The sequence below is a fragment of the Pogona vitticeps genome, chromosome 1 (assembly GCF_051106095.1).
Source record: "Pogona vitticeps strain Pit_001003342236 chromosome 1, PviZW2.1, whole genome shotgun sequence".
Lineage (NCBI taxonomy): Eukaryota > Metazoa > Chordata > Lepidosauria > Squamata > Agamidae > Pogona > Pogona vitticeps.
This window is the reverse complement of record NC_135783.1, coordinates 203052898-203077271: the sequence shown is the minus strand read 5'-3', so window position 1 is coordinate 203077271 and position 24374 is coordinate 203052898. Positions and strand designations below refer to the sequence as shown.

The 24374-nt window shown below is 44.2% G+C and overlaps 1 protein-coding gene across 3 annotated transcripts in view; it reads right to left on the bottom strand.

The window, feature by feature from the left end:
* Nucleotides 1–24374, bottom strand: part of METTL8 (methyltransferase 8, tRNA N3-cytidine) — a 38117-nt gene that overhangs the window by 10038 nt on the left and 3705 nt on the right. The window contains exons 2-7 of one of the 3 annotated variants that reach the window (XM_072979940.2): nt 22868–22972; nt 22605–22760; nt 18793–18884; nt 7107–7420; nt 5700–5749; nt 3070–3133 (exon numbers count right to left, since the gene is read on the bottom strand). In XM_072979940.2, coding sequence (XP_072836041.2) covers nt 3070–3133; nt 5700–5749; nt 7107–7420; nt 18793–18884; nt 22605–22747 — 663 coding nt within the window. In that variant the 5' untranslated portion in view covers nt 22748–22760; nt 22868–22972. Of the gene's footprint in view, nt 1–3069; nt 3134–5699; nt 5750–7106; nt 7421–18792; nt 18885–22604; nt 22761–22867; nt 22974–24374 lie in introns of those variants that run through there. The other 2 variants (XM_072979923.2, XM_072979917.2) reach the window with 2 other exon arrangements.

Genomic DNA, 24374 nt, shown 5'->3' with positions numbered 1-24374 from the left:
CTCATCTTGTTTTGGTTTTCCTTCCAAAATCTGAGGTCTTGGTTTCATGTCTGAGGGCTTCCCTTCACCATGGGCCCCTCCCCCTTGCTGGCTTTTCCCTGGTCCCTGAGAGTACTTGCTGTAGGTTTCTTGGGTTTATCTACAGATTTCCACTCAGCACCTAAGGGTTTTCTTATTTGATAAATAAAATCTGCGATCTCGGCCGCCTCGGCCACAGATTTCGGTTTCCTTTCCCTCACCTGGAACTTCAGTTCCCCATGCAGGACTGAATAAAACTGTTCCAGCGCTATCAGGTCTTTGAGCTGCTGGAAGGTCTCTGTTCCCTCCTGAGATAGCCATTTCTCTAGCAGCCTCACCAGTTGGGCCCCCACTTGGGTAAAAGTCTGCTCTGGTTTCTTGGTGAGTGACCTGAATCTTTGCCTCAGCTGTTCCGCATTTATCCCATGTCTGGCAAACACCAGTTTTTTAAACTCTGCGAAATCTTTTAACAGTCCCTCTGGCATCTCTGCATAGACTTCTGCCAGGCTGCCACTGATTAAAGATCGCATAATGGTCATCTTCTCAGTTTCCCTTACTGAGAAGTCCACAAACGCTCTTTCCACTAGGGAAAAGAACACCTCAGGGCAATCTCCCTTGTGGTATACAGGGAATTTCTTCAGGTCAGTTTTAGACAATTGGCCTCCCTCAGAATCCCTATTGTTATTATTGTTCTGGTTCATCAGTTCCAATTTTCTTAACTCAAACGCCATCTTCTCTCTCTCCAATGCCATTTCCATTCTCTTTCCAATTGCCTCATCCTCAGTTCATGCTGTTGGGCTATGAGCATTTTCCTGAGTTCTGGGTTCTGTTCTCCCGTGCTCTCATCCTGCACTGAGCCAAATTCATCCTCAGAACCTTGGTCCACCTGGGGTTCCCTCGCTTCACCCATTTCTGCCATTTGGCTTCGAGTCAAGGGCATAATCCCCCCCCAGAACAGGCTGCTTTCAAAAGTCAAGCCTCAGAATAAAGCGACCACTTTTTTTTCTCTCTTTTGCCTCAGAACCAGTCTTCTATAGATTGCTGCTGTTCTTTCAGCCCTAACTTGCAACTGTTGCCAGCCAGAGTCCACCCCCCTCTGCTAGGCCTCTCAGCAGACAAGCTAGATCACTGCTACTTCACTCAGCTTTGCCTCAGCCTTTTCCCGCCAAAACAGGTTGCCTCAGAGCTCCCTAATCTAGTCCCACCAATCTGAGGTCACACGTTCTTCCACTAGCATACCTCCCCGTGAGGTAAGCCTAGAAGATTACCTACGCGCTCTCAGATTGTCCCTGACTAGACCCCCCTTGCTCTGGGCACACTTGCCAAGGCTTTGCTGGACCACTGGACAACTGGACCAGTCGTATCCCACACGCTGGACACCAATCAATGTGACAACCCCAGACCTACTGGGATGTGCCACAGTTTCACTAAGCTGCCACCAACCATTCCCTGTAAGGAGTCACACAGACCAGGGATGGATTTTTAACAAATAAAGGAATAAGGTTTATTTAATTAACACACAGGGAAAATAAAATGATCAAGTGAATAAGATACAGTAACGTGGCTTAGTCTCAATCATACATACACCAGTTTGGTTCACTCAGAACACCTTTAAATAAAGCACAGACCCTGAACCTATCAGTTCTGGCTACCCATAAAGACACCTGAACCTATCAGGTTGGTACTGACTGACACACAGTAGTACCCTGTCTGACACACAGACTCCCACACCAGCTTCTTCTCTTCAGCTTCTCCTTCAGCTCTCCCCCAGCTCTCCTAACTTCTCCACACAAACTCCACATATATATACAGTACAGCCCCTCCTCCTGATGTCCCGCCTTCCACTCCCCATAGGATGGAACTTTCCCTCCAACCCATGACAGACAGGTATCATCACTGCTGTATGTAACACATAGAATTAAGGCCCAGAACAATAACTGAGAGCTTTCTGGTGGATAATTCTGAACAACAGCACAGAACTCTCAGTCTTTCACCAAACGACAGGTGCCCAGATTCTATAGGATGGAGCCATGACACCCAACGTGGTATCAGATGGCTATAACAGTGTAGTGAGAGGCACGGTCTGAGTCAGACGGTTAGCCTAGCAGGCTCAATACTATGTGCTCTTTAACTCGCAGCAGTTCCCCAGGGGTTCGGGCAAGGGTCTCTCCCAGCCTCACCCGGAGCTGCCAGGGACTGAGCCACCTGCAGCTTTTTGCTTACAAAGAATTTGTGCTGTCACTGACTTATGAGCCTTCCCCAGGGCAAGGCTTCCGAAAAGAGCTGCCCTACGCAAGTCAAGGCCTGACCTATTCCTTCCTGTACGATGAGAGCAAAGACATCACCCGGCCTTGATCTAGAATTTTGTTCTGATCAAGAACAGTTTGTGTCGGCTGCTGGGTTAAGGACATGAGAACGGGTCTCAATCGCGCACTTTGCTCATTGCATGTGAGCCAAAGAAGCAAGCCCACTACCGTACGCTCCCAAGTGAAAGGCTGAAGTACAGCTATTACTGCTCGCTAGGCATGCGGATGCAATGCATATACTGTACAGATAATGCAAAAATGGAACATGGCCTCACTAGAGCAGCAAAAAGAGCAAGCATGAAGGAAAAATAACCAGTGCTGTGCTTATCACTAATCTTAAAAAAAAAAGGCCATGTTTTGGTCAAGTAACAGAAGCTGCTTAAGCCATGAGACCAGGTGTGATTCCCCACGGAGGAGGAGACTTGAGAAGGTCAGTACTATGACAGAAAGGTCCTGCCTTTTCTGGTCAAGAGGAACAGTTTACTTAGTGGAGGAAACAGAGAGAAGGACCTGCAGGTCTGGACAAAACTTTGTACAGCAACCTCTCAGTGTGAGAGACTGCATGGACGAGCCCCAGAAGTACTATCATATAACCTTTATATTTTTCCCCACACAGCAGTGATGGTGGAGGAGAAAAGGAAATTAATTCTAAGCTGTTGCAGTACTGAAACTCTCTTTCTCTTTAAACATGCTGACTTTGCTAGCTTCTGAATACATGTTCTCCAAAATACTACACGTAACATACCTTGACCAGCTCCACGGCTTTTGAAGCAAAATCACAGCAGTACAAAAAGACTCTAGGAATATTGCTGGAGATAAAGAGAGAATGAAATAAACATCACTTGCCTAATTGCTTTTGTAAAGTGATTTTTACTGATAACAATTCTGCAGGTTTAATCAATTACATGAACCAGTTTTGGGGGAAAGTTTGAAGCTACAGTAACAAAACTGAAGAAAGAGCGAAGGATGGAGTTGGTAAATATATTGTGGCTTAGGAAACAAGAGTTTCTTTGTTACTGCTGATCTGCTATGTTACACGTAACGTCTTTTAAAAACTGCACTTAATAATCATGGCATTGTCCCGTATTTTCTGGCCAGAAAGTAACATGGAAAAAAAATTAATGTGGCAGAAGAAACTTTTGAATTCTCATATTTGCACCTCAATGGAATGTGAATCGGCAGACAGCCCCTCTGTATATTTTGTCACTGCAGCTGTATCCAATAGTAAAGCATCAAGGCTGGCTTGGATAGGAGGGTAAGTTCTTGTCATCTACACCCTCCGAATTTTCTTACTTTGATCACCATAGATCAGTAACATTAGGCTGCACTGCCAGCTTCAATTAATACATTTGGTATCCGGTACCAGTTGGGCATGGGAAAAAACAGTATTTTTAAGTATAAGAACTGATAAAACGATTCTGAGTGTTTTATACTAAGAAAATCCTTTGAGTCAGAAAAAACATGATGATGCATCTGCATCATTCTTATATCTTAGCCTATCCTTGAAAACAAACTATGCTTTATTGGCCAGCCAAAAAACACAGTGGGAAGTCATGGTTTGTTATTAGATTACAAACTCAGGCTTGTTCAAACCATGGCTTGCTGTTATGTCTGACTTGGGATCGTGGCTTGAACTCAGCTGCCCATACCTTGAAACGGGAGTTGACAAAAGGGGCAGGAAAGAAACAGATCCAAAACAGGGGATGGGGGATGTTGTTTGTTTGTTCTCCATGAACAATTTATGGCCCCAGCAACAAACAATGACTCAAACATGAACACAGCTAGATGTATGAACAATACAGAAACAAACTGCCATTTGAACACGATGAGGTGCTTTGTACAAGTCACCTCATGGAAGTATCTTTCAAATATTGTTAATTCTGATTCATTTCAGCTTTCCAAGAACTCAGAAAGAGGTCTTTTCCATGTCATTTGCAAACTGATTCTTTCCGTCCAGGACTTTTCACATGCAAAGCTGGTGCTGCACCACTGGGTTATGACTCCTCTCTAAACTAACCAATAAATATGCCAGAGTGAATGAGTGCTAAATACTTTAATCACATTGTGTCTGAGAAGCCATGTGTTGCTGAGACAGACAGATAATATTAACCAGGAAGTCATGAGTACAGATTATTGAAAAGTAGAAGTAAACATTGAGAAGCATTAACAAAAGAAGCCCAGCCAGATACAGTGGTGCCCCGCTTAACGATTACCCCAGTTCACGACGAAATTGCTTCACGATGAGGTTTTTGCGATCGCTATTGCGACTGCAAAACACTTATTATTAAATGGGGAAAATCCGCTTTACGATGATTGGTTCCCTGCTTCAGGAACCGGTTCTTCGCATTACGACGATTAAAAACAGCTGATCGTCGGGTTTCAAAATGGCCGCCTGCTGTTTTCCGGACCTATTTCCAGAAGACAGCGACAGAAAATGGCTCCACCTATGGAGGATCTTCGCTGGACGATGAGGTATTTTGCCCATTGGAACGCACTGAACCAGTTTTCAATGCATTTCAATGGGTTTTTTTTCTTTCGCTTGACAACGATATCGCTTAACAGCGATTTTAACAGAACGGATTATCCTCGTCAAGCGGGGCACCACTTGTATATGCACTTAGCAGGAATGAGAGCTTTCTTTCATAAGCAGATGTATGCTTGTTTGCTTGCTTGCTTACTTAAATTAATTATATGCCACCTTTCTCCCCATAGGGGACCCAAGGCAGCTCACACAGGGCCTTTCAATGGAGAAACAGGTTTTGTTGACAGATTCCATTCCTTATCAAAGTGAATGGAGAGACCAAAAGGCAGACTTGCCAGTGCCTCACTTCACTCAAGCAAAAACAATGCCTTTTTAAAATAAAGGTAAAATATTTTTGCAGAGGAAGGTGTGAAAGTATGCTGCAACAGGTCTGACCCCAAATAAGAGACTCCCAAGCACCAGATTTTTGTGTTAAACTACAAAGGGAAGATGGGATCGCTTGAAGAATGCAGACTTTTGTTTTTAGACAAGTCATTCCCAGCCTGCCTATGCCACAGAGACTGTGGACTGCAATGCCCATCATCGCTGGCTAAGACATTTAGTTGGGGAAGCCTGGCTTAGTGCTGCTATATAAGATTAAAAGACATTTTAACAATTACATCTTAATTAGTGACAGACACTACCAGAATAATTGTGCCTGATTAATCCAAATCATTTCTTCCTATTACTAATGGGGATGACCTTTGGTGGCTAGATGATGAGCTAAGCAATTTAGAAGGAAACCACTATCCTAACAAGCGAAACTTTTCAGTGCAAGACTATGGTAAAACAAGCTGCTCTCACACAGTATTTTTTATAGCATCTCACGTCTGCTTACCACAGAGATGGCTTACCACAGAGCTCTCAAAATAGGAAAGACACTGTTTCCAGCTCCACAACCAACCTAGAATTAAAACGAAAGACATCAATTGAAGTATAATGCATATTTTTCTTTTTCTTCCAATCTCTTCTCAAAATGCAGAAAAGGGTAAAATGAGATATTCCAATGAGCCGTCACCTAAGGGCAACATTTGAGGGGAAGGGGCTCTGGCCAGTGGCATGCATCAAGAAGTTACTTTACAATAGTGGCTGCACAAAAAGGATGTGTTTTTTCCTCCTATGCTGCGTTATCTTTATTTTTTCACTGCGTAAAACTAAATGTACACACAAAATGAGATAGAAAAACTATAACCAGCTTTAGCTGTAAAAACAAATCATGAAATAAGCTATGAAAGAAATGTATCCTTGAAGAGATAATAAACTAAAATCTCAGAAAAAGGCGACAATTTTACTACATCCCAAGTATCTGGTACAGAACAAACACATTATCACTTCAGAGCCTCAGCTACGCCTGGGAGAAGATAAGATATTCATGCTGCTCAGTTTTTTAAAAGTAGTCGAGTTCAAGAGGGCATGTTCTTGAGTACCGTATTTTTCCGTGTATAAAATGACACTTTTTCCTAAAATAATTGAAGGAAAAATTGAGGGTCGTTTTATACTCGGAAGGGGGGGAGGGATCAAAGTGCTTTGATCCGTTTCCCTCTCCACATTTTGCAAAGAAAATAGAGGGGAAAAGCGATTTCTGCTTTACCCCTACATTTTCATTGCAAAACGTTTGCAACGAAAATGTAGGGGGAAAGCAGAAATCGCTTCCCCCCTGCATTTTTTTTTTTTTTTTTGCAAAATATGGAGGGGGGAAGCTGCTTTTTGCAACGAAAATGTAGGGGGAAAGCAGGAGCTTTTTCCCCTCCACTTTCTTGTAGAGAAAGATATGTTGATTTAGAAAAGTGGGGAGCATTTTATACAGTGGATATAAAAAGTTTATCCACCTCTGTTAAAATGTTAAGTGTTCGTGATGTAAGAAAAATGAGTCAAAGATAAAATCATTTCAGAACTTTTTCCACCTTTAATGAGACCTATGAACTGTACAACTCAGTTGAACAACAAACTGAAATCTTTTAGGTGGCCAGCAAAGTGGCTCAGGATCACTAGGCAGGCAGAAACAGGGGGTTTAATCCTACACATATTCCCTACGCAATGCCTGCTAACAGATGTGGGGGAAATGGCCATTCAGACCAGGATCACATGTCTGGAGAAGGGGGAAGATGTTTGGTATCACACTCTGATCTCAACAGGCGGGCAGGGATGGTTTAAATTTCCTCATCCTCATATACCAAGAGATGGTGGGAGGAAGAACATATATGTTTGTGTGCAAACATACATGCGCAACTATCATATGTGGCCGCTCTATCCTACCATACCTCTAATATTCTGTAAGTTGCATCACTGCCAGGAAATTCTTTTCCAGACTGCTTCACACTCTGAAGATTCACAGCAGAGTCATCACTGCACGAGCCAAAATTATGGACAGAAGAAGTTTTTACAGCAGGATTATTTTCACAAAGATGGTCATCTTCACATAACCTTGTGTCTATTTTCATACAGTGCTCACGCTCTTCTTCTGGCAGAATTTCGGGAAATTCCATGAACAACCAGTTGCGATCTTTGAAAAAGTTGTTTTGATGGGTCTTGTAAAATTCATTCCAATGTTTACTGGCTTCTCTCTCGTACTTGTCTAGATTTGAAACACACACATGTACAAATAAACATAGGCGCATCACTGGGGGGGAAAAAGAGAGTAAAAGAGCAAACCGATCAACCAACCCAAACCCTACAAGGAGAAGAACTAAATGATTGTATAACCTTAAAGGTCAATGTGAGAAAAAACAAGAGTGCAGCAGTTCTCCATCTTTGATGAACTCCAAATGCTTTGGACTGTAACTTCCAGAATCCATTGAATATCACTGGCCATGCTAGTGGCAAGGGGGCTGGGGTATGTGTGAAACCCAACTATTATTCTGAAATATCCATATGCAAAGATTGTTCCCACTGCCTCCCTCAGTTTTTGTGGCATCTTGATTTCCAGACCTGGTGATTATGAATGCTGAAATGTCCAGTAGACCTACAATTGACTCTTGCTCGTAACTGCTACACAACCACACATTGTTATCCTTAGTTTTACCATTATAGGCACACACTTGTTTCCTTTATAAAAATGAGAGGCAGCGACCCCTAACAAGACCCACAAATAGCAGGAGGGTGACTGACAGTCCCAATATTGCCAAGGAAGCGACAATTCCCGATCTAGACTCTTCAGCGAATCAGATCGGGAGGTAGGCTCTAAGAAGTCACGGCAGAAGAATCCCAAGTGTGAATACTCAAGTATAAGCAGATCAGTTTCAAACAAAGCCATATCTTTCTATTTGAAAGCTACTGATTTCAAAATGTCAACAACTTAGTCATCGATGAGTAAGCTTGAAGAAGCAAAACTAGAAGGCAACGGCAAGAGATGCAGAAATATGCTGGATCCCTATGCCTGAATATTGCTGACATGCTACCTCAAAACGTTTCTTCATGAATACCACCCATCTGCTTTTAAATGCATGTTCATAAATCCCAATTTACGTTAGATGACCTACAACCACACACTTTAGACCCATGGCTTAATGCAGGTAGAACACAAAATGGAGCCATGTGCCAATTGGCTCTTAATTTCACTTTTTTAAAAACCGAAAAGACCATTAAGTTAAAACTCCTGTCAAAACAGAATGTCTATGATCACATTTACATATCACAACGAGCAATGATGTTGCTTACTGAAATCGGGCTTACTGTGCCACGAGAACTTGCCTCTCCTAGCAAGCCATGGCTTATTAACCAACCAAAAACCCGAATCTTCACCCATGGTTATTGCTGGCTTAAAAACTGGTTTGTCTGAACCATGGCCTGTTGTGATATCTCCACCTCTAACTATGGAAGGCTACTGTTTTGTTTTCCTACCTGTCCATGCCACATCAGTAGCCATGCCACAAATGGGGAGTCAAAAACAAACCAGCAATGTGGAAGACAAGCCACAGTATACTTGGTCTTCTGCTGTGCAATTTGCAGCTTAAACAACAAACTCTGTATTTTGGACAGGAATGACATTAGCTAATAAGACAAGCACTTAAATCAGCACTGTTTTAAATAATTGAATGAGAGCTCTAACACTGCTAAGGATCCAGCAGTTTTGGTTCGAAATTTATCAGTGAATCAGAGGAGCCTATTCAGTAGGCTGTAAAAAGCCGTAGCATAAGAATCCCAAGTGCAAGCAACACAGGTCCTACAATTTATACTATAGTAGAGTCAATACTAATGTCATAAGATCATCAGAAGAGCCCTACTGGATCAGGCCAAGGACCCATCTACTCCAGCTTCCTGTATCTCACAGTCACCCTGCCAGATGCCTCTGGGAGCACAAGAGACAACTAGATGCCTGTCTCCTGACAACCACTCCCCTGCATCTGGCATTTTGAAGTACCTTCCTTTTAAGCCTAGAGATTATACATCCCCATCATGGCTTGATCTGTGATGGACTTTCCCTCCAGAAATCTATCCAATCCCCTTTTAAAGGCCTCTAGGCCATATGCAATCATCACATCTTGTGGCAAGGAGTTCCACAGTCCCATTGGTATCTGAGACACTGTCATGTCCACTTATTTTAAACACAACTGTTCTCTGTTATCTGAGATTAAGAACTGCTGCTTGGTCTCTTCTGCACTTACATTATTCTTGTCCACACACCAATGTATAGGTCAAAGTTTAACAACCGATTTACACTTGTATAACTGAAATGGCATAGATTGCAAAAGCAAATTGCCACTAATTAATGAGGCCCTTGCTTGTATTTCTGGGCATACTCCTGGAATGCAACCAGCACTTCATTCATTAGTGGCAATCTGCCAGCACAACTGACACCATGTCCCTTAAGCAAATGTCAAGTGGCAGTTAAATTCTGGCCACAGTGCTGGAATCTAGTAGCAAATGGGAGGTGCCTGAGGTCACACTTAATGGATACAATCCTGTTGCACTGTTACACAGAATGCATTAACTTTTAGTGGCAAATTGCCGTAAGTTAAGGAATGTCCATATGCATTATCTGGCGCACAGTGACACAAGTCCCCATGCAGCAGAAAATCCTAATGGAGATTTCTGAACTTACAGCAATGCACCGCGCAACTGTGTCATCTGTTTAAAACTCTACACCATGCCCTATCAGTCCCCAGCTAACTCAGTACAGTACTATCATCTACACTGGAGTAGGGAACTGGTTTGTCAGGTCAGCCCCCGCCACAGCTCACATGATGACAGGAGCTCTGGTCACATGACCAATATCACTGGCTCTTCCATCCAATCAGCGGCTGGAGCTTTTCTAGCTGGTGCTTTGGTTGAAAAGCTACCTTTCCCACTGTCTTGCCTTATCCGTGCAGGGGAAGACAACTGGCCAAGAAAGCCAGGAGCACTCAGCCTGCCCTCTTAGAGCCAGATGAGTCCGAAAGTCACCGTTCACCTGGTTCTTGGAACGCAGCTTTTATCCCTTCTTGCTTTCTCCTCCTGAAGAGTGAAACCTGAGGCAGCTTCTGTGCCTTTTTCCCCTTCTGAGAGGGTAGATCTTTTGGGAAAGGTGACTTGTGTATGTCCTCGGGCATGATGGATGCCCAGTGAGCCAGACGTAGGTCCAGAGGGGTGGATTCCATTCCTCGGTCTGCCCTGTTTGGGACCCGTTTTGCTGTGTTTCAGAGACAGGCCTTCCTCAGACTGAGCTGAAGATCCCGAGAACTCAGCTTGGGGCTTTCAATATATGAAACGAGTGTTCTAGCGCTGAGTTAGGCCCCTCTCTCCTCCTCCACGTGAGATTCAACTCTCCCCTGTTAATGATTTCTCTCTTATCTGAATCATCAGGTGTGGCCGCTGGGCTGCAGTTGCTGTTGGCAACTATTGTTTGTGTCATTCAGAGCACTACCTGTGTGCACTATTCTCTGAAAGAACAATGATCAAGACCGAGCAGCCTGCAGGCTTGTCACGGAAGCCACCGCCTTCTTTTGTTTTCAAAATGCAAAGTCTCCCCTCGGCCTAATAAGCATGCCGGAGAAGCCACTGACCACGTTAACAAGGACACAGTGTGCTTCGATGTCAAGCGGTTTAATTCATTCTTGTTTGTCCTTTTTTTCTACCAAAGTGCTTCACAGTACTCCTTTTTGGCAATACTGTGGCCTGCCAGAAAATTTGGCCTTTTATATTTTTTTTGCGATTTACAGTGATTTCCAAGGGCCTACAATAACGTGCTCATTAGTTTCAGCCTGGTTCATTGTTAACAATTAATAGGTCAAAATGTGCCTGGCACATGCAGAAAGATGAAGATGCTTTCAGAGAAACATTGGCAATGCTCATTCATTCCCACTTCAAACTTACAGGCACTCACCAAGAAAAGAAGGATTCTCTGAGTTAAATGTATGTCAGCAAAAACCTACTCCCTTGTGTCTTGTTTATTTTATTTGCAGTGAGCATTATCTATGTTTCAATTAATCTTATGAAAGTCTAGGAAGAATGTCATTTGGGGGGGATGTGTTTATTCCCAATTTAGAACTTAAGCAGAAAGGCGGAACAAAAAAAAAACAATCTTTGAATCCATGTTGGATTCAGTTGCAGATGGAAAATGTGGGAGTCAAGAGTGCGCCCGCATAGAAAACAGAGTTTGTACGACGCATGAAGAAAAGGAACAAGGCGAGGTGGTACATTCTAGAGAGCAGACGACACTCCCTGTAAGCCATCTTTCAAAAGAGAATCCAAACATGCAGACTGCAGGACACCAGCCTATAAGAAGTAGCTACTTTTAGCCATTCTCATCTCCAGGAGGAATAAATCTGAGGTTCTGACGAGTCATGTCAGATCAACCCACCTCAACATAGCTCACAACAATCTTCTGTTGCTGGGAAAAAAAACATCTCTCCTTGAACTGCAGCTAAGATTGAAGGAAACTGGGGAATAGTTTCCTTCAATGGAAAGGGGTAGAAAATGTTATCATGGTCCATGCTGATCAAAGGAGCCGATGTTTTGACCCTGCAGGTCCTGACTCCACCGCGTCCACGAGCAAGATTTGCAGCCCTTTCTCCTTATGGTACAAGCTCTGCTGTTGAACTGGCCTAAAAGAACTGGATTAAAAAAAAACAGCAACTTAACTGTGGCCGCCGGTTCAGCAGTAGACCAGAATTAGTTTTGCAATGAGAAATGCAGCCTTCTTTTTCCCCCTTTTCCCCCGTTTCATCCATCATTTCATTTTGTGCTTGTTTTATTCAAAAAAAGGCAAGTTTGCAGCCCCCCACAGCATAGCCAGATCAACTGGACCTTCAGTGTGATCTTTTTTCTAAAGTTTAGAGACAGGGGCATGCAAATCAGGCCAGCTTCATCTTGCAAAAAAGCCGCTGGGTTGTTCTTTTGCTCTAATAAAATTATTTTTCAAGCACTATGCCTGGGAGACTGAAGCCAGTGTTTCTTTTCACTTGTGAACAATTCTTCTGAACTGATTTGGGTGTATCAGGAAGTGGTCACTACAACTCCAGAAGCTGCCTGAGATGGGGCAGGAAGTCTGATTTTAAGGAAATGTTTAACTCAGACCAGACCTCCTTATAATGTTATTCCAAAGACCTATAAGAGGAGGTTCCCAGTCTGTTCTTTATACCAGGGGTCCCCAACCTTTTTCACCCTGGGGAAGGTGGGGCACCCCCTGTGCTTGTGCGCATGTGTGAATGAGTGCTTTTGTGCTCATGCACAAAGAGTGGTGTGGAGGTTGTGTGGGTGCTTGCTCGCATGCGCAAATGGTGGTGCAATGCTTGTGTACATGTGCAAACGGTGGCATGGTGTTTGCACGGGCACACTGGAGCATGTGCGCAGGTGAAAAAAGGCTGTGCAGGGGTGGGTGCATGTGGGGGGTGGGGCAGGAGGTCTGTCTTCACAGCCCAGTCCAGCTCAGACCACGGACCAGCAACAGGCCACAGACCGGGGGTTGGGGACCTCTGCTTTATACAAGAGTAGTTCTCACTCTTGGGATTCTTGATGGCCTTGATCTATCACCTTGTCAGGTACTAACAAATATCGTTGATTTTGCTCTCCTAGTTTATATAATCCACATACAGTGGAACCTCGATTTACGAACTTAATCCATATTGGAACGGCGTCCATAAGTCGAAACGTTTGTAGGGCGAAGCAAAATTCCACATAGGAATGCACTGAAAACCATTTAATCCATTCCAGCTGTTTTTCGTTCTTATGTCGAGGCGCCATTCGCTAGTAGAGGCATTCTATCCCACAGGAACTAATGCAAAGCTGGTTAATCCGTACTCTACCACTAGGGGTGAATTTTTTTATTTTTTATTCTTTTGACCTAAAATGAACTTAGGTCAAAAAAAGGGCAGGAAAGGAGGGAGGGGGGAGGGAACACCTTTTAAACAGAACACTTTTTTGTTTATAAGTCAACGCTCTGTTCGCAAGTCGAAGCAACATTTTGCGGACGGAGCGGTTCATAAATTGTAATGTTCGCAAGTAGGGACGTTCGTAAGTCAAGGTTCCACTGTATATTTATAAGGCTAAGGTCCAGTCGTTATGTGCCATTAAGTAAGAACTGACATATAGCAACCCTCATAAGGTTTTCAAGGTAAATGAGGTATTTAAAGAGTGGTTTTACTAGTTTCACACATACACACCCAGTGAGTTTCCTTGGCTGATGAGGGATTCAAACCCAGGTTTCCTGAGTCTTGGTCCATTACTCTATCCATCAGAAGATACTGAGTTCCTTCAACAGTGGGCTACCCAGTATTAATTTAGTTTTGACCAAGAGGTACAGGGCACCCTTTGTTATGAAAATGGGAGTGCCCTCTGGAAAATAAATGGCCAAATACTAAACAAAAAAACAAAAATGTGATGCTTATATACCACCCCATAACCCTTAAATCAATCTCTGGGCAATTTGTAAGTTAATTATGCAGGCTATACAGTGCCACACACACCCCCAGCATAGGTACTCATTTTACTGACCTCAGAAGGATGGAAGGTTGAATCAACCTTGAGCCAGCTACCTGGGATTGAATCCCAGGTGGTGAGCACAGTTTTGGCTGCAGTATAGCAGTTTAACCACTGAGTCATGAGGCTCCTTATACTATTTGTATAAATAAGTGGTGCCCCGCATAGCGATGTTAATACGTTCCAGATTAAGCGTCGCTATCCGGAAACATCGCTATACGGATGGAAAAACCCCATAGGAATGCATTAAACTTCGTTTAATGCGTTCCTATGGGGGGTAAACTTACCACTAAGCGGGAATCCTCCATCTGGCCGCCATTTTCGCCGCCTCGGTAAGCGAGGGCAGCGCGAAAATGGTTGCGGTGGCCATTTTGGAACCGCTGATCAGCTGTGTGAAAATGAGGTCTTTGGGAGGACCAAAGCCCCCATTTTCATACAGCCAAAGCACCCGCGGCGAAAATGCAGTGGAAAAAAAAACACACACACACATACAAACCACAAACATAACCCTCCCAGTCCAAACCCACCCTCCAAAACCCACACAGAATTTTTTTTTTAAAAAAAGGATTTACCAGTCCGAAGCCTCCTGGTGCTCTGCTGGCTCCGCGCGGCCGGGGGCGAGCAGCCAGGGCCCCGGCCTGCTCTAGCTGCCCAGCGCTCCGCTGCCTTTGGAGCTTTGAAAGGGCTTCCTCCAATGTCGGGGAAAGCCCTTTGAAACCTCTGAAGGCACCAATCGTGGCGGCGAGGACCCCCAGGGAGGTCTCCCATGGTGTCGTGCAAGCCCTGGGAGACCTCCCTGGGGGTCCCCACCACCGCGATGGGCAGCTTCGGAGCTCTCTGAAGCCAAAAAGGCAGTGAGAAAATGCGGGAAGTTCAAACTTCCTGCACTTTCTCACTGCCTTTTTGGCTTCGGAAGCAAGCCGGCGGCCAGGGAGGAATCGTCTCCCTCCTTGCAAGCAACGCTGGGTCCTCCTCATGCCGGCTGACCTCAGCCCAGCGCAAGGAGGACCCAGCGTTGCTTGCAAGGAGGGAGACAATTCCTCCCTGCATGGCTGGCTTGTTTTTCCAAAGGAGAAGCAAGCTAGCAGCCAGGGAGGAATCGTCTCCCTCCTTCCAGCTGCCGGTGAGTCCCCTTCGCGCTGGCTGAGTTCAGCCCAGCGCGAGGAGGACCCAGTGTTGCTTGCAAGGAGAGAGACGATTCCTCCCTGGCCAGCCCTCTCCTGCAGCAACTCCGACGCGCCCGCTGAAAAATGCCGGCCGGCCAGCGCTTCAGAGCAGCCACGGAAGAGACCTCGCCCGCGGCTGCTGTGACGTGCCCGCCGGGAGCCTATGGGGAAAAATTGTAAAGCGATTTTTCCCCATAGGAAACATTGCAATGCGATCGCTTTTGCGATCGCAAAAAACGAATCGCTATGTGGATTCTTCATTAAACGGGGCGCTCGTTATGCGAGGCACCACTGTACTACAAGTATAATACTACTTGTCAAAAGCAAAATTGTTGTCAAATATTAATTTTGAAACACTAATATTAATTTAAAGGTGAGTTTTTTGCACTTAATGATTGTTAATTAATTCTAACATACAATTTCCAAACTCAGAAAAAAGTAAGAAGAAAATATTGGCCGAAACCTTCTGGCGTAGCAAAGCCACATGCTGTAACTTCTGGAAACAAACTGCCTCGTAAATAGGGTTGCCAGATACATGGGCACCAAAAGGAGGACATAGAAAGACAAAAAAAGAGGACAGAGGAGGACTATTGAATGTTTCATTTGAATCGTTCCGGATTAGACCCGCAATCAATACAATTTTATTACAATATCTGCTGATAAATGTCTCTTAGTGAACCGACCAAGAAACAGTCATGTTATAAAATAAAAATAAATTCAACAGAGGCTTCTTTTCAAAATCCCAAAAAACATTATTTAAACAGCCAATTATACCTGAACCCACCCAGGCCCAGCTGTGGGATCCCCCGGCTGCTCGCACTCTGCACAGGCTCAGAAGCAACCTTGCTAATCTGGATGCCCAAACAAGGCTCCAGATCAGACAGGGGGAAAGTGGCACTGGGCAAAACCGAATGAGCCAGCCTCCCCTCCCCCGAGAGTCATAAGTTCAAGGCTGGGGAGTGTGGGAGTTGGAGTCCCCGAAAGGGACTTTGAACACACAGAGTCCGGGCACTCGCCTTCCCACCGATGCGCTCAGGCACTGCTTGCTCCTGCCTGGCTTGGCGGGTGGCGCTTTGCTTGCGCTGCCTTTCTGGGCTCCACGTGGGCTGGGCGGGCATGGCGGAGCACCAAGCAGCCGCGGCGGCAGCGGGAGGGGACGAGGGCTGCGCTCCAGCAGTGGTGGAAGGTAATGGGGGTGGGGAAGATAGGGGGAGGGGGGTCCTTCCACCTCTTCCCCTCCCATCCAAAATTATAACATAAAATATACAAAAGCCTGACACATTAAAATTTTTTATCTTTGCCTGCCGGACGGAGGACATTAGGCTATGTCCTCCTTTTTGCCTGACGTCTGGCAACCCTACTCGTAATGAAATCACGATAGACAGAATGTGTTACAAGCTAGAAACACAACTCAGTTTTCAACATATGTCTGCAGTCATTTCTTTACCTGAGACAATCTGCTTCCAGAAACCACACTGTTTGCATTATGCTGGTGTAACTAGCTAAGAGTTAACTTTGTCATAATTTCTTATGTTACTTCTGAAATGTACCTTCCTCACACCCTTGTTACAACTTCAACAAAAACAAATGATCTACAAGTAATTCCAAAATTTGCAGGGGGCAGCAGTGTTAATCTGTTTTAGTAAAATCCAAAAGAGAGTCTTGTGTCATGGCTACATTATTATGTTTTCATCATCTGCATGCTCCAAAAGGTTAAGGGAAATAAAACTGGTGAGTCTTCAAGGTGTGACAAGCTCTTCTGTTGCTTTTAACTTGCTTATAATTCATTGCTTCCAGATTTGGAGGGAGGGACTAAATATGCAGCTGCCATTCTTGGCAGGAGCCACACAAATTAATGTAAGATCTAATTCAATCCCACAATATACAGATAATTATTGCTCAAAAAATAATGAAACAGACACAGTGAAATCTCTCTGAAAAGATAGTCTAGGAAAATATATAGTTCATCACAGAGAGCTCAATTATTCTTCAGATTTTAAGCCTTCACTTCTCCATTACTATTTCGTTAATGAAGCAAGCTGGCACATAGTAAGGCATTATGCAAAATAAAACCCACTTCCCTCAAAGATTTGTGCATTTCCCCTCCATATCCATCCTCTGTGACTGGCCAAATTATTTAAAATTGTATTCTTGAAGGCTTATTTAAAATTCCAAGTACTGAACCCTCTGCTGAAAAAGAATTAAGAAATTTATTTCATAGCCAACAACAGGGTCAACTTCTCCAAATCTGGGGTTTCCATTTACTGAAAATGTGCTGTTTTTAATCTATCCATTTCCTTTTTTAAAAATGGGCCTATTTTTCTATTATTATTATTATTATTATTATTATTATTATTATTATTATTATTATTATTATTATTATTATTATTATTATTATTATTATTATTATTATGAGGAGGAGGAGGAGGAGGAGGAGGAGGAGGAGGAGGAGCAGCAGCAGCAGCAGCAGCAGCAGCAGCAGCAGCAGCAGCTTTATTTATATGCTGCATTTCTCCCAACAAGGGACCCAAAGTGGCTCTTAGCAACAGTGGCCTACTCAAATATTCTATTGAGTTGAATAGGCCTGTTCCCACACATGGTCCTGGAACTAAAGCTAACCCACCATATTTTGAACTACCTGAACTTTCCTGATGACCATGGGGAAGAATTATAGCTCAAAAGTAGAGCTTTGTTTATCAGGATCGTTCTGCTATACAATGCAGGAGGGGTGCTGGTTTCCACACTGGGAAGGTTTTGCATAGAAATAACATCTAGTTTGTAGCCTGGAAGGCTTTGCGTGGAACACAGATTTTGGTTCAGCAACTGGGAAGTTTTTATACCGAAAATTATTCTTGAAAAGACAGCTGAAGATTCAACTAAACACTGAGTATCTGAAACCTGGTGCACTGAGCAAAACTGTACAGATTAGTGATGGGGGTATTGGTATACGAATATCCCTGCACAGGTGGCATTAATGAGGATCCAGCACCATGAGGCCAGACGGTCCATTCACCAATCCACCGCAGACATGGACCGCGCAATTCTACCAATGGATCCGCAGTGCGTGATCCGCTCACCACTCCTTGACCTTGCAACAAGGCTTGTCCTTCCACCTCCCGCCAGGAGTGGGGAGCGGATCACAAGCTGCGAATCCATTGGTAGAATCGCGCAGTCCACATCTGCGGTGGATCAGTGAGTGGACTGTCTGGCCCTGTGGGGCCAGGCCCTCGTTAATGCCACCTGTGCAGGGATAGTCATATACGAATACCCCCACCTCTAGTTCAGATTTATATTTGATCCACTTACCCAAGGGTGCCCTCAATCCACCACCACCCCAATGCCAAAATGCAGCCCCTAAGACACTTCCCGGATTGAAATTCAGTCCCTGGCTGCAAAAAGTTCCCCCTTCTTGCTTTACCATTTGCTGATTTTTCCATTCTCTCAGTCACCCTTGATTCTATGGCTCTTCTACCATAGTGCATCCGGCCATGACACCAGGATGCATTATTTGAGATAAAGATTTTTTTAAAAAGATTGGCTCATTTTAACCGGAATGTCTATTTTTCAGATCAAAGTCATTAATTCTAGGAAAGGCACGCCACCAAAAGCCTTCTACAAAATCCAATCTAAATAAAAAGCTTATATTAAATTCACACAGTAACATTACAGCCTATAATACTAAAGGCCAATGAGCAACAAGTTCAGTATCTCAGGGCCTGGAGGACAGAACCAAGTGAGGTCTTAGAACTGCAAACAAAGGTGATTAAGGTAATATTCATCATGGTTGATGCGAAAGTAGGAATTATGATATGGTAGCGTTAGAAATCAGTGTGGAAACAAAAGAACGGCTGCATGATAGCAATCACTTTTTCAAAGGAAGTTTTACCTTGTAACTCTGGCTGGATTCTGACAAGTGAATTTTCTATGGCTTTTTCTGCAGCTCTTTCTTCATCTTCCTGAGACCATTGGATGTGGTCCCTAACAAAAATAAAAGGAGGAGGGAGAGAAACAACACTTGGGAAATGGGGGCAGGGGAATTGTAGGAGGAAAAAAAATACTTCTCATTTTTAAAAGCTTCCATAACCTTTTCCCTCCCCACCCCCTTAAGCACCACATACAATAAACCGCGCTGTATATTTTAGATTCCATGACATGCACCCCTTGGTTTTAAAGTAGGTCTTGATGCACCCCGATCTCCCACCATTCTTATATTCTTTTTGGCTCCATCAAGCATTCCAGCAGCTCCGGCTGCCAATACCTCATAATGCCCCTTCCTAAGTGCCCGCTATACGACGTGAGCATTTGGATCTCTCTGCGGTACTTTGCCTTTTCATTGCCTTCTCCGTGGGACATTTCACAGCCTTCCTCTCTACCCGTTCTTTGGTGTGGAATGATGGCAAAGGGCAGAGCTGCTTCTGTTTTATAGTTTCTCTTTCTGAATACATATAAAACAAGCTGGTAAATGTATAATTTTTCGGTGTCATCTGATCAGTGATTCATTATGTTGACATGATACACTGGCCCATTACGTACCAGTTACCCGATGTGCCCACCGTTTCACCACGGATTTATAGTTATAAAGTTCCACTCTCTTAGTAAGTCAAAGCCTGCTGTACAGATATGTACCTAACAGGCTTACGGAGTAATATGAGAAATGAATGATGCGGCTGTTTTTTATTTTTAGGAGCTCTTGATGATCACTCCCATGTGTTAGTCGGCTGCTAAATGCAACCAAACACACCATCCAGAGATGGGCTGGATAGAGCCTTTAATTACACAATGCAACAGATGGATTTGAGTAGGATAAAGATTTAAATCTCTCTAGCCCAGTAATGGCGCTCACATGTCAGCCAGGCTGGAATAAAAGATTATGGAAGCCAATTCCAGACCACAGTAGCGGGCTTCGTAAAACAAAGGAGAAAGTGCTAAACTCACCAAAGGTTTCAATTCAAAGAAGCCAACAATACAACAGCTTTGCCTTAAGGTTCGCCAAAGAAGCCAATCAGCATGGCGGGAAGGGGGTTGCTATGATGACACACCTCCACCAAAGCTAAGATAATAATGCGTATTGAAGGAATATATACGTCAAGTTCAATTTCACAGTGCCTTATCATGGAATGTTATACCTTAAAAGTTTCAGGTGCAGCATATATTTTCCAAGATGATTCAGTTCCCTAGTGGAACTGAACCATCTAAGTTTTCAGGTGGAGATCCCTGGCCCAGTCAGCATTCCCCAATAAAAACCACAGTCAAAAATTCACGCCTTGGTAGTGGGAGGGACAGACACAGAGAGGAAAGTGGCGAGGATGAGAGGGAGCAAGAGTGATGGAGGTTTGGGTGGAGGCTATGCTCTTCTATAAAAGCGGTTATGTTTCAAGGGGAAAGCGACAAGGCAGTTCACAACATTCACACCCTTAACTCTCTGCATCCAAACTGAGGTGGAACATGGTCATAACAAACCACTTCAAATGGCATAGTTATATTCCGTATTCATGGAAAATCTGGAATATAGGCACTTGTATTAAAAAGAGGGGCATTCGACCCTTGCCCTGCAAAAAGGACTCCAGAAGTAAGTAGAGCAACAGCGTCAGGAGAACCCCAAGGGCTCCTTATCAAGGACGGCAGTGCTTGGGATTAAGAATTCCCTTTATTCCGTACAGCAAGAACTCTGTCTGTGAAGAAATAAAAAGAGAAACAATTCTGACCTCCATTAATCATTTTGTGCCACACGTCATGGCCCACTAATAAATGAGAATAATCTCCTTAATTCCGCATGGCTTAATCGGTTGGGGAGGTGGTGACATCCTTCTATCATGGACTGCATCTCCTCTCAAGAAATTTATGGGGGGGGGGAGGTGCACACAACAGCGCTGAGTGGAGCCACAGCCAAAGGAGAAAAAGGATTAGGGGAACCCCTGGTCTCTCACCCTCAATACCACAGGCAGCTGAGTGACTGCGCTTGCCAGAGGTGTGAAATGATGAGCCGCTGATGGGTCTGGCCCTGTTATAAGCCTCAGTGAGCCATTGTCTCAAGTGGTAACTCATCCACCACCCACAGGCCTGCTCACAGTTGCCCCTTCCATGCCACCAGAACATTTGTAGCCACAGCCCACAAGATTGTAGTGGAGCACTGCTTCACTGCCAATGCTTCACTTGTCCTTTCTGGGTGTGGGAAGAAGCCCACAAGGGCTTACTCCCAACCTATTCTGAATGAAGTGAACTCCCTCCCATCATTACATCCATCGGTGGTTTCAACGTAGACATGTTCAAATTCTCTGTGCTCTAGATTCTTAAAATACAGTAACAGAAGATCCATCACTGACATCTTCATAATGGTGAAAAAAGGCATCCACTCAAATTACTTAAAATCACCTCCCTTGGATTCTGCCATTTCCTAGTTTCAACCCCCTGGTGCTCTCTGTTTAGGTAGTTGAAAATGCTGATTATAATGGATTCCAGTCTGCAATGTTGTCTATTATGTGGCTTTTAAGGCTGAAAGAAATGGCACTCATGGTCCTTTTAAACATGCACGACAGATCAGAGAAAAATCGTGCATGGCATCTAATACTAAAAGATGGCCTTTGGTTTGACAGACACCTGGATAGCAATGGGTGGTCTCTCTACAATGGGATGGACAACAACAGAGTTCAAGATCCACTTTCATCCAAGCCACACCACCATTGGCTGCACCAGCCCTTCCCAAGGAATTTCTAGGTTATTTTTAAGCTGTTATAGGAGCAGTCCCGAAACCAGCAAAACCAGGGAGCTGGACAGGGGACAGATTGTATTTGTCTTCAGCGTAGAAGGGATTGTCACTCTCGAATTGGCCTCCTCAGCCACCACCAGACGCTGTTCCAAGTTCTCCATTCAGAGCACGATACCACAGTCTCTCGAGACTGAAGGATGCCTAATCTAATCTAATAGGAGTAGTGAGAGTTCACTATTTTCAAGGAGAACTGCATTGCCTACAGATTTGACAGGTGCAACTCTTTCTTTTTTGCCTAAAAATGGGGCACACGGGGACCCTAAAAGCCTTGAGGCCACATACGACCTGTTCCCTCGGTGACTCCCAGATGTGCCCTAAATAAACCGAAAAAGAATGAAGCAACACGTTTCATTTGTATCTCAGGTTCTCTCTCTAACTGGTCACTCACAATAAGCTGTAAATACATTCCAAACTAGGTTCAACTGCTACTGAGATTACCTCATGAATCTCAAAACAAACTTCACTGCTCTGGAAGCAACAAACTAAATCTCTTCAGGCACTAAGCTTATTGCACATGGGTGGGTGAGGGGCATGCCCTTGTGAGCACTACTGCCCCCAGCTCACTACTCCACATGGAAGAAAGGCAAGCTTCTCCACAGTCATCATGAACGTCTGCAAATGGGCTTCTTAGCTCTTTCGGTAAAATGACCTTTCACAGTTTTTGTGCTTGGAAGTTCCACCTTATCAGATGCCCCCAAGTGCAGACCTTCACAATGGACACAACCTTATTTCTAGATGGGGACACAGGGCCAGTACTTACCTGCATCCACATGCCACCAGCACAGTTTTGGCCCTATATGCTTTCAGGCTTAATGCCAGAATAGGACTATGAACAACAGGAAGGCATGCAAAACTGCTGTTGAGTTTTAGAGTTCTTGGCCTCGAAACTCTAAAGGTTGTATGTTTGCCTACAATGAGCCTATTAATCTTACCACATGTTATGGTCAAAAACTTTATCTGGGTCCAGCAAAAATCGAGACCCCAAGGGAGCAGTTGGTCGCCCATTACTTTGGAACCTCTGGGAAAACCTGTTGTTCTTCCAATAGCATGCAGACAGTCTTCTGATGAACCGCATTTGAATGAAATTCCTGAAAATAAAATTAAACAGAAGTCCAGATTTCCTGCAAGTCAACAATTTCATCTTCTAGAAGTGTGGACAGGGAGGTCTGCCATAAAGGAAAGGTCTTTGTGGTACCTTAAAGATGAAGCAATTCATTGTGGCACAAGCTTCTGCTGACATCGCTGACTTCATCACATCCTTACAATGTTACCTCAGGTTGACAGATTTATATACACAGGCCTGGATGTGTGGGTCGGGATTAGAAAGAGAGAGGTCAAAGGGAAGTGAAATGCCAACAGTACAGACAGCAGTCCTTGCAGCCAATAATATCCGATTCAATTGATGTAATTTATTTGTGGGTTGTTGTTTGTGTTTTTTGTTTTTCTTTCGCAGGGATGTTCAGTGCAGACTGGGTCTGGTCGAAAGTCGTGATAAGCCATGTGTGTGTTCTGTACTCTCAAGTCGGAACCATTCTTATAGTGACCTTGAGAATTCATACTTATCACAAACAAAGCAGCCATGCTGGTGGTGCACGTTGCCCAAACTCACTACAATGGAGTGCTGGTGGCAGTGGGAATGAACAGATTGGCCCATGGGCCTCCTGTTTAGGGTTCTCCCAACACAGCTTCTTTACCTGGCTCTTCGTCCAGAACTCATGGCAGTGGTTAGTTCATTTCTTTGGCCTGATGAGTAAGAAAAGAACCAGGGTGCTGGGTCTGGACATCATGACAAGCATACCACCCAAAGCTGGTTGGGTTACTCACTCCCAGCTGCATTGGCATCCCACTGTAAAAGGGGATGACGTATGGGGATCAATGTAAATGATACCTCCCCCCCGGCTGACTGGGGCATCCAACCTAAGTCACAAGCCCAATTTAGGCTTGATCAAGCCAGATGAAATAAAACATGCAGGGAGGGGGATTCTGGCAGTTCCACTCCTCTGCCACCATTTTCATCCTCTTTCACACACAAGTTTGTTACATTTATAGTCTTCAATGAACTCAAAGTAGTGCACATGGCTCTCCTCTTCCATTCTCACAATGACCCGGCGGGGAAGACAGGCTCCTAGACAACTGGCAATATCCACCAGGTTGCCCAAGGACTTGCCTGACCAAGTGTTTGAATTACCGTACTCTAAAAGCATGAAGGAAAACTGGCCTATAGATGTACAAGTCACCCACATTAACTTTCACATTAAATTGAGACTGCCGTCCCATCTGACAAAACAGATCATCTTAGACTTAAACTGTTATTAGCTATGAACCTATAGGATCCTAAGACTGGATGACTGAGATAGTTTTCCCCCCTCCAAATACAGGAGAGATAAGTGAACTCACAAAGCTCCAAGAATGGCTCTAGTTAGCAAATTTCTTTTTTGAAGCGGTGACATTTGCCTCGAAAGAAGCAGAATGCAACTTTCCCTGTGTCTGCCAGACAAAGACTGTGAAACACAGTACATTCAAGATCTGTTGGTTTCAATTGTTTGCTTTAATACAAAGGCTACCTAGTGAAAGATGGGGAGTGTGTGTGTGTGTGTGTGTGTGTTTGTGTGTGTGTTTGTACACATGTGTGCATGCATTGCACCCCCCCTTTCTCCCAGAGATATTTCCAAAAGTGCATCATGGATTTTTAAAAACAAAAG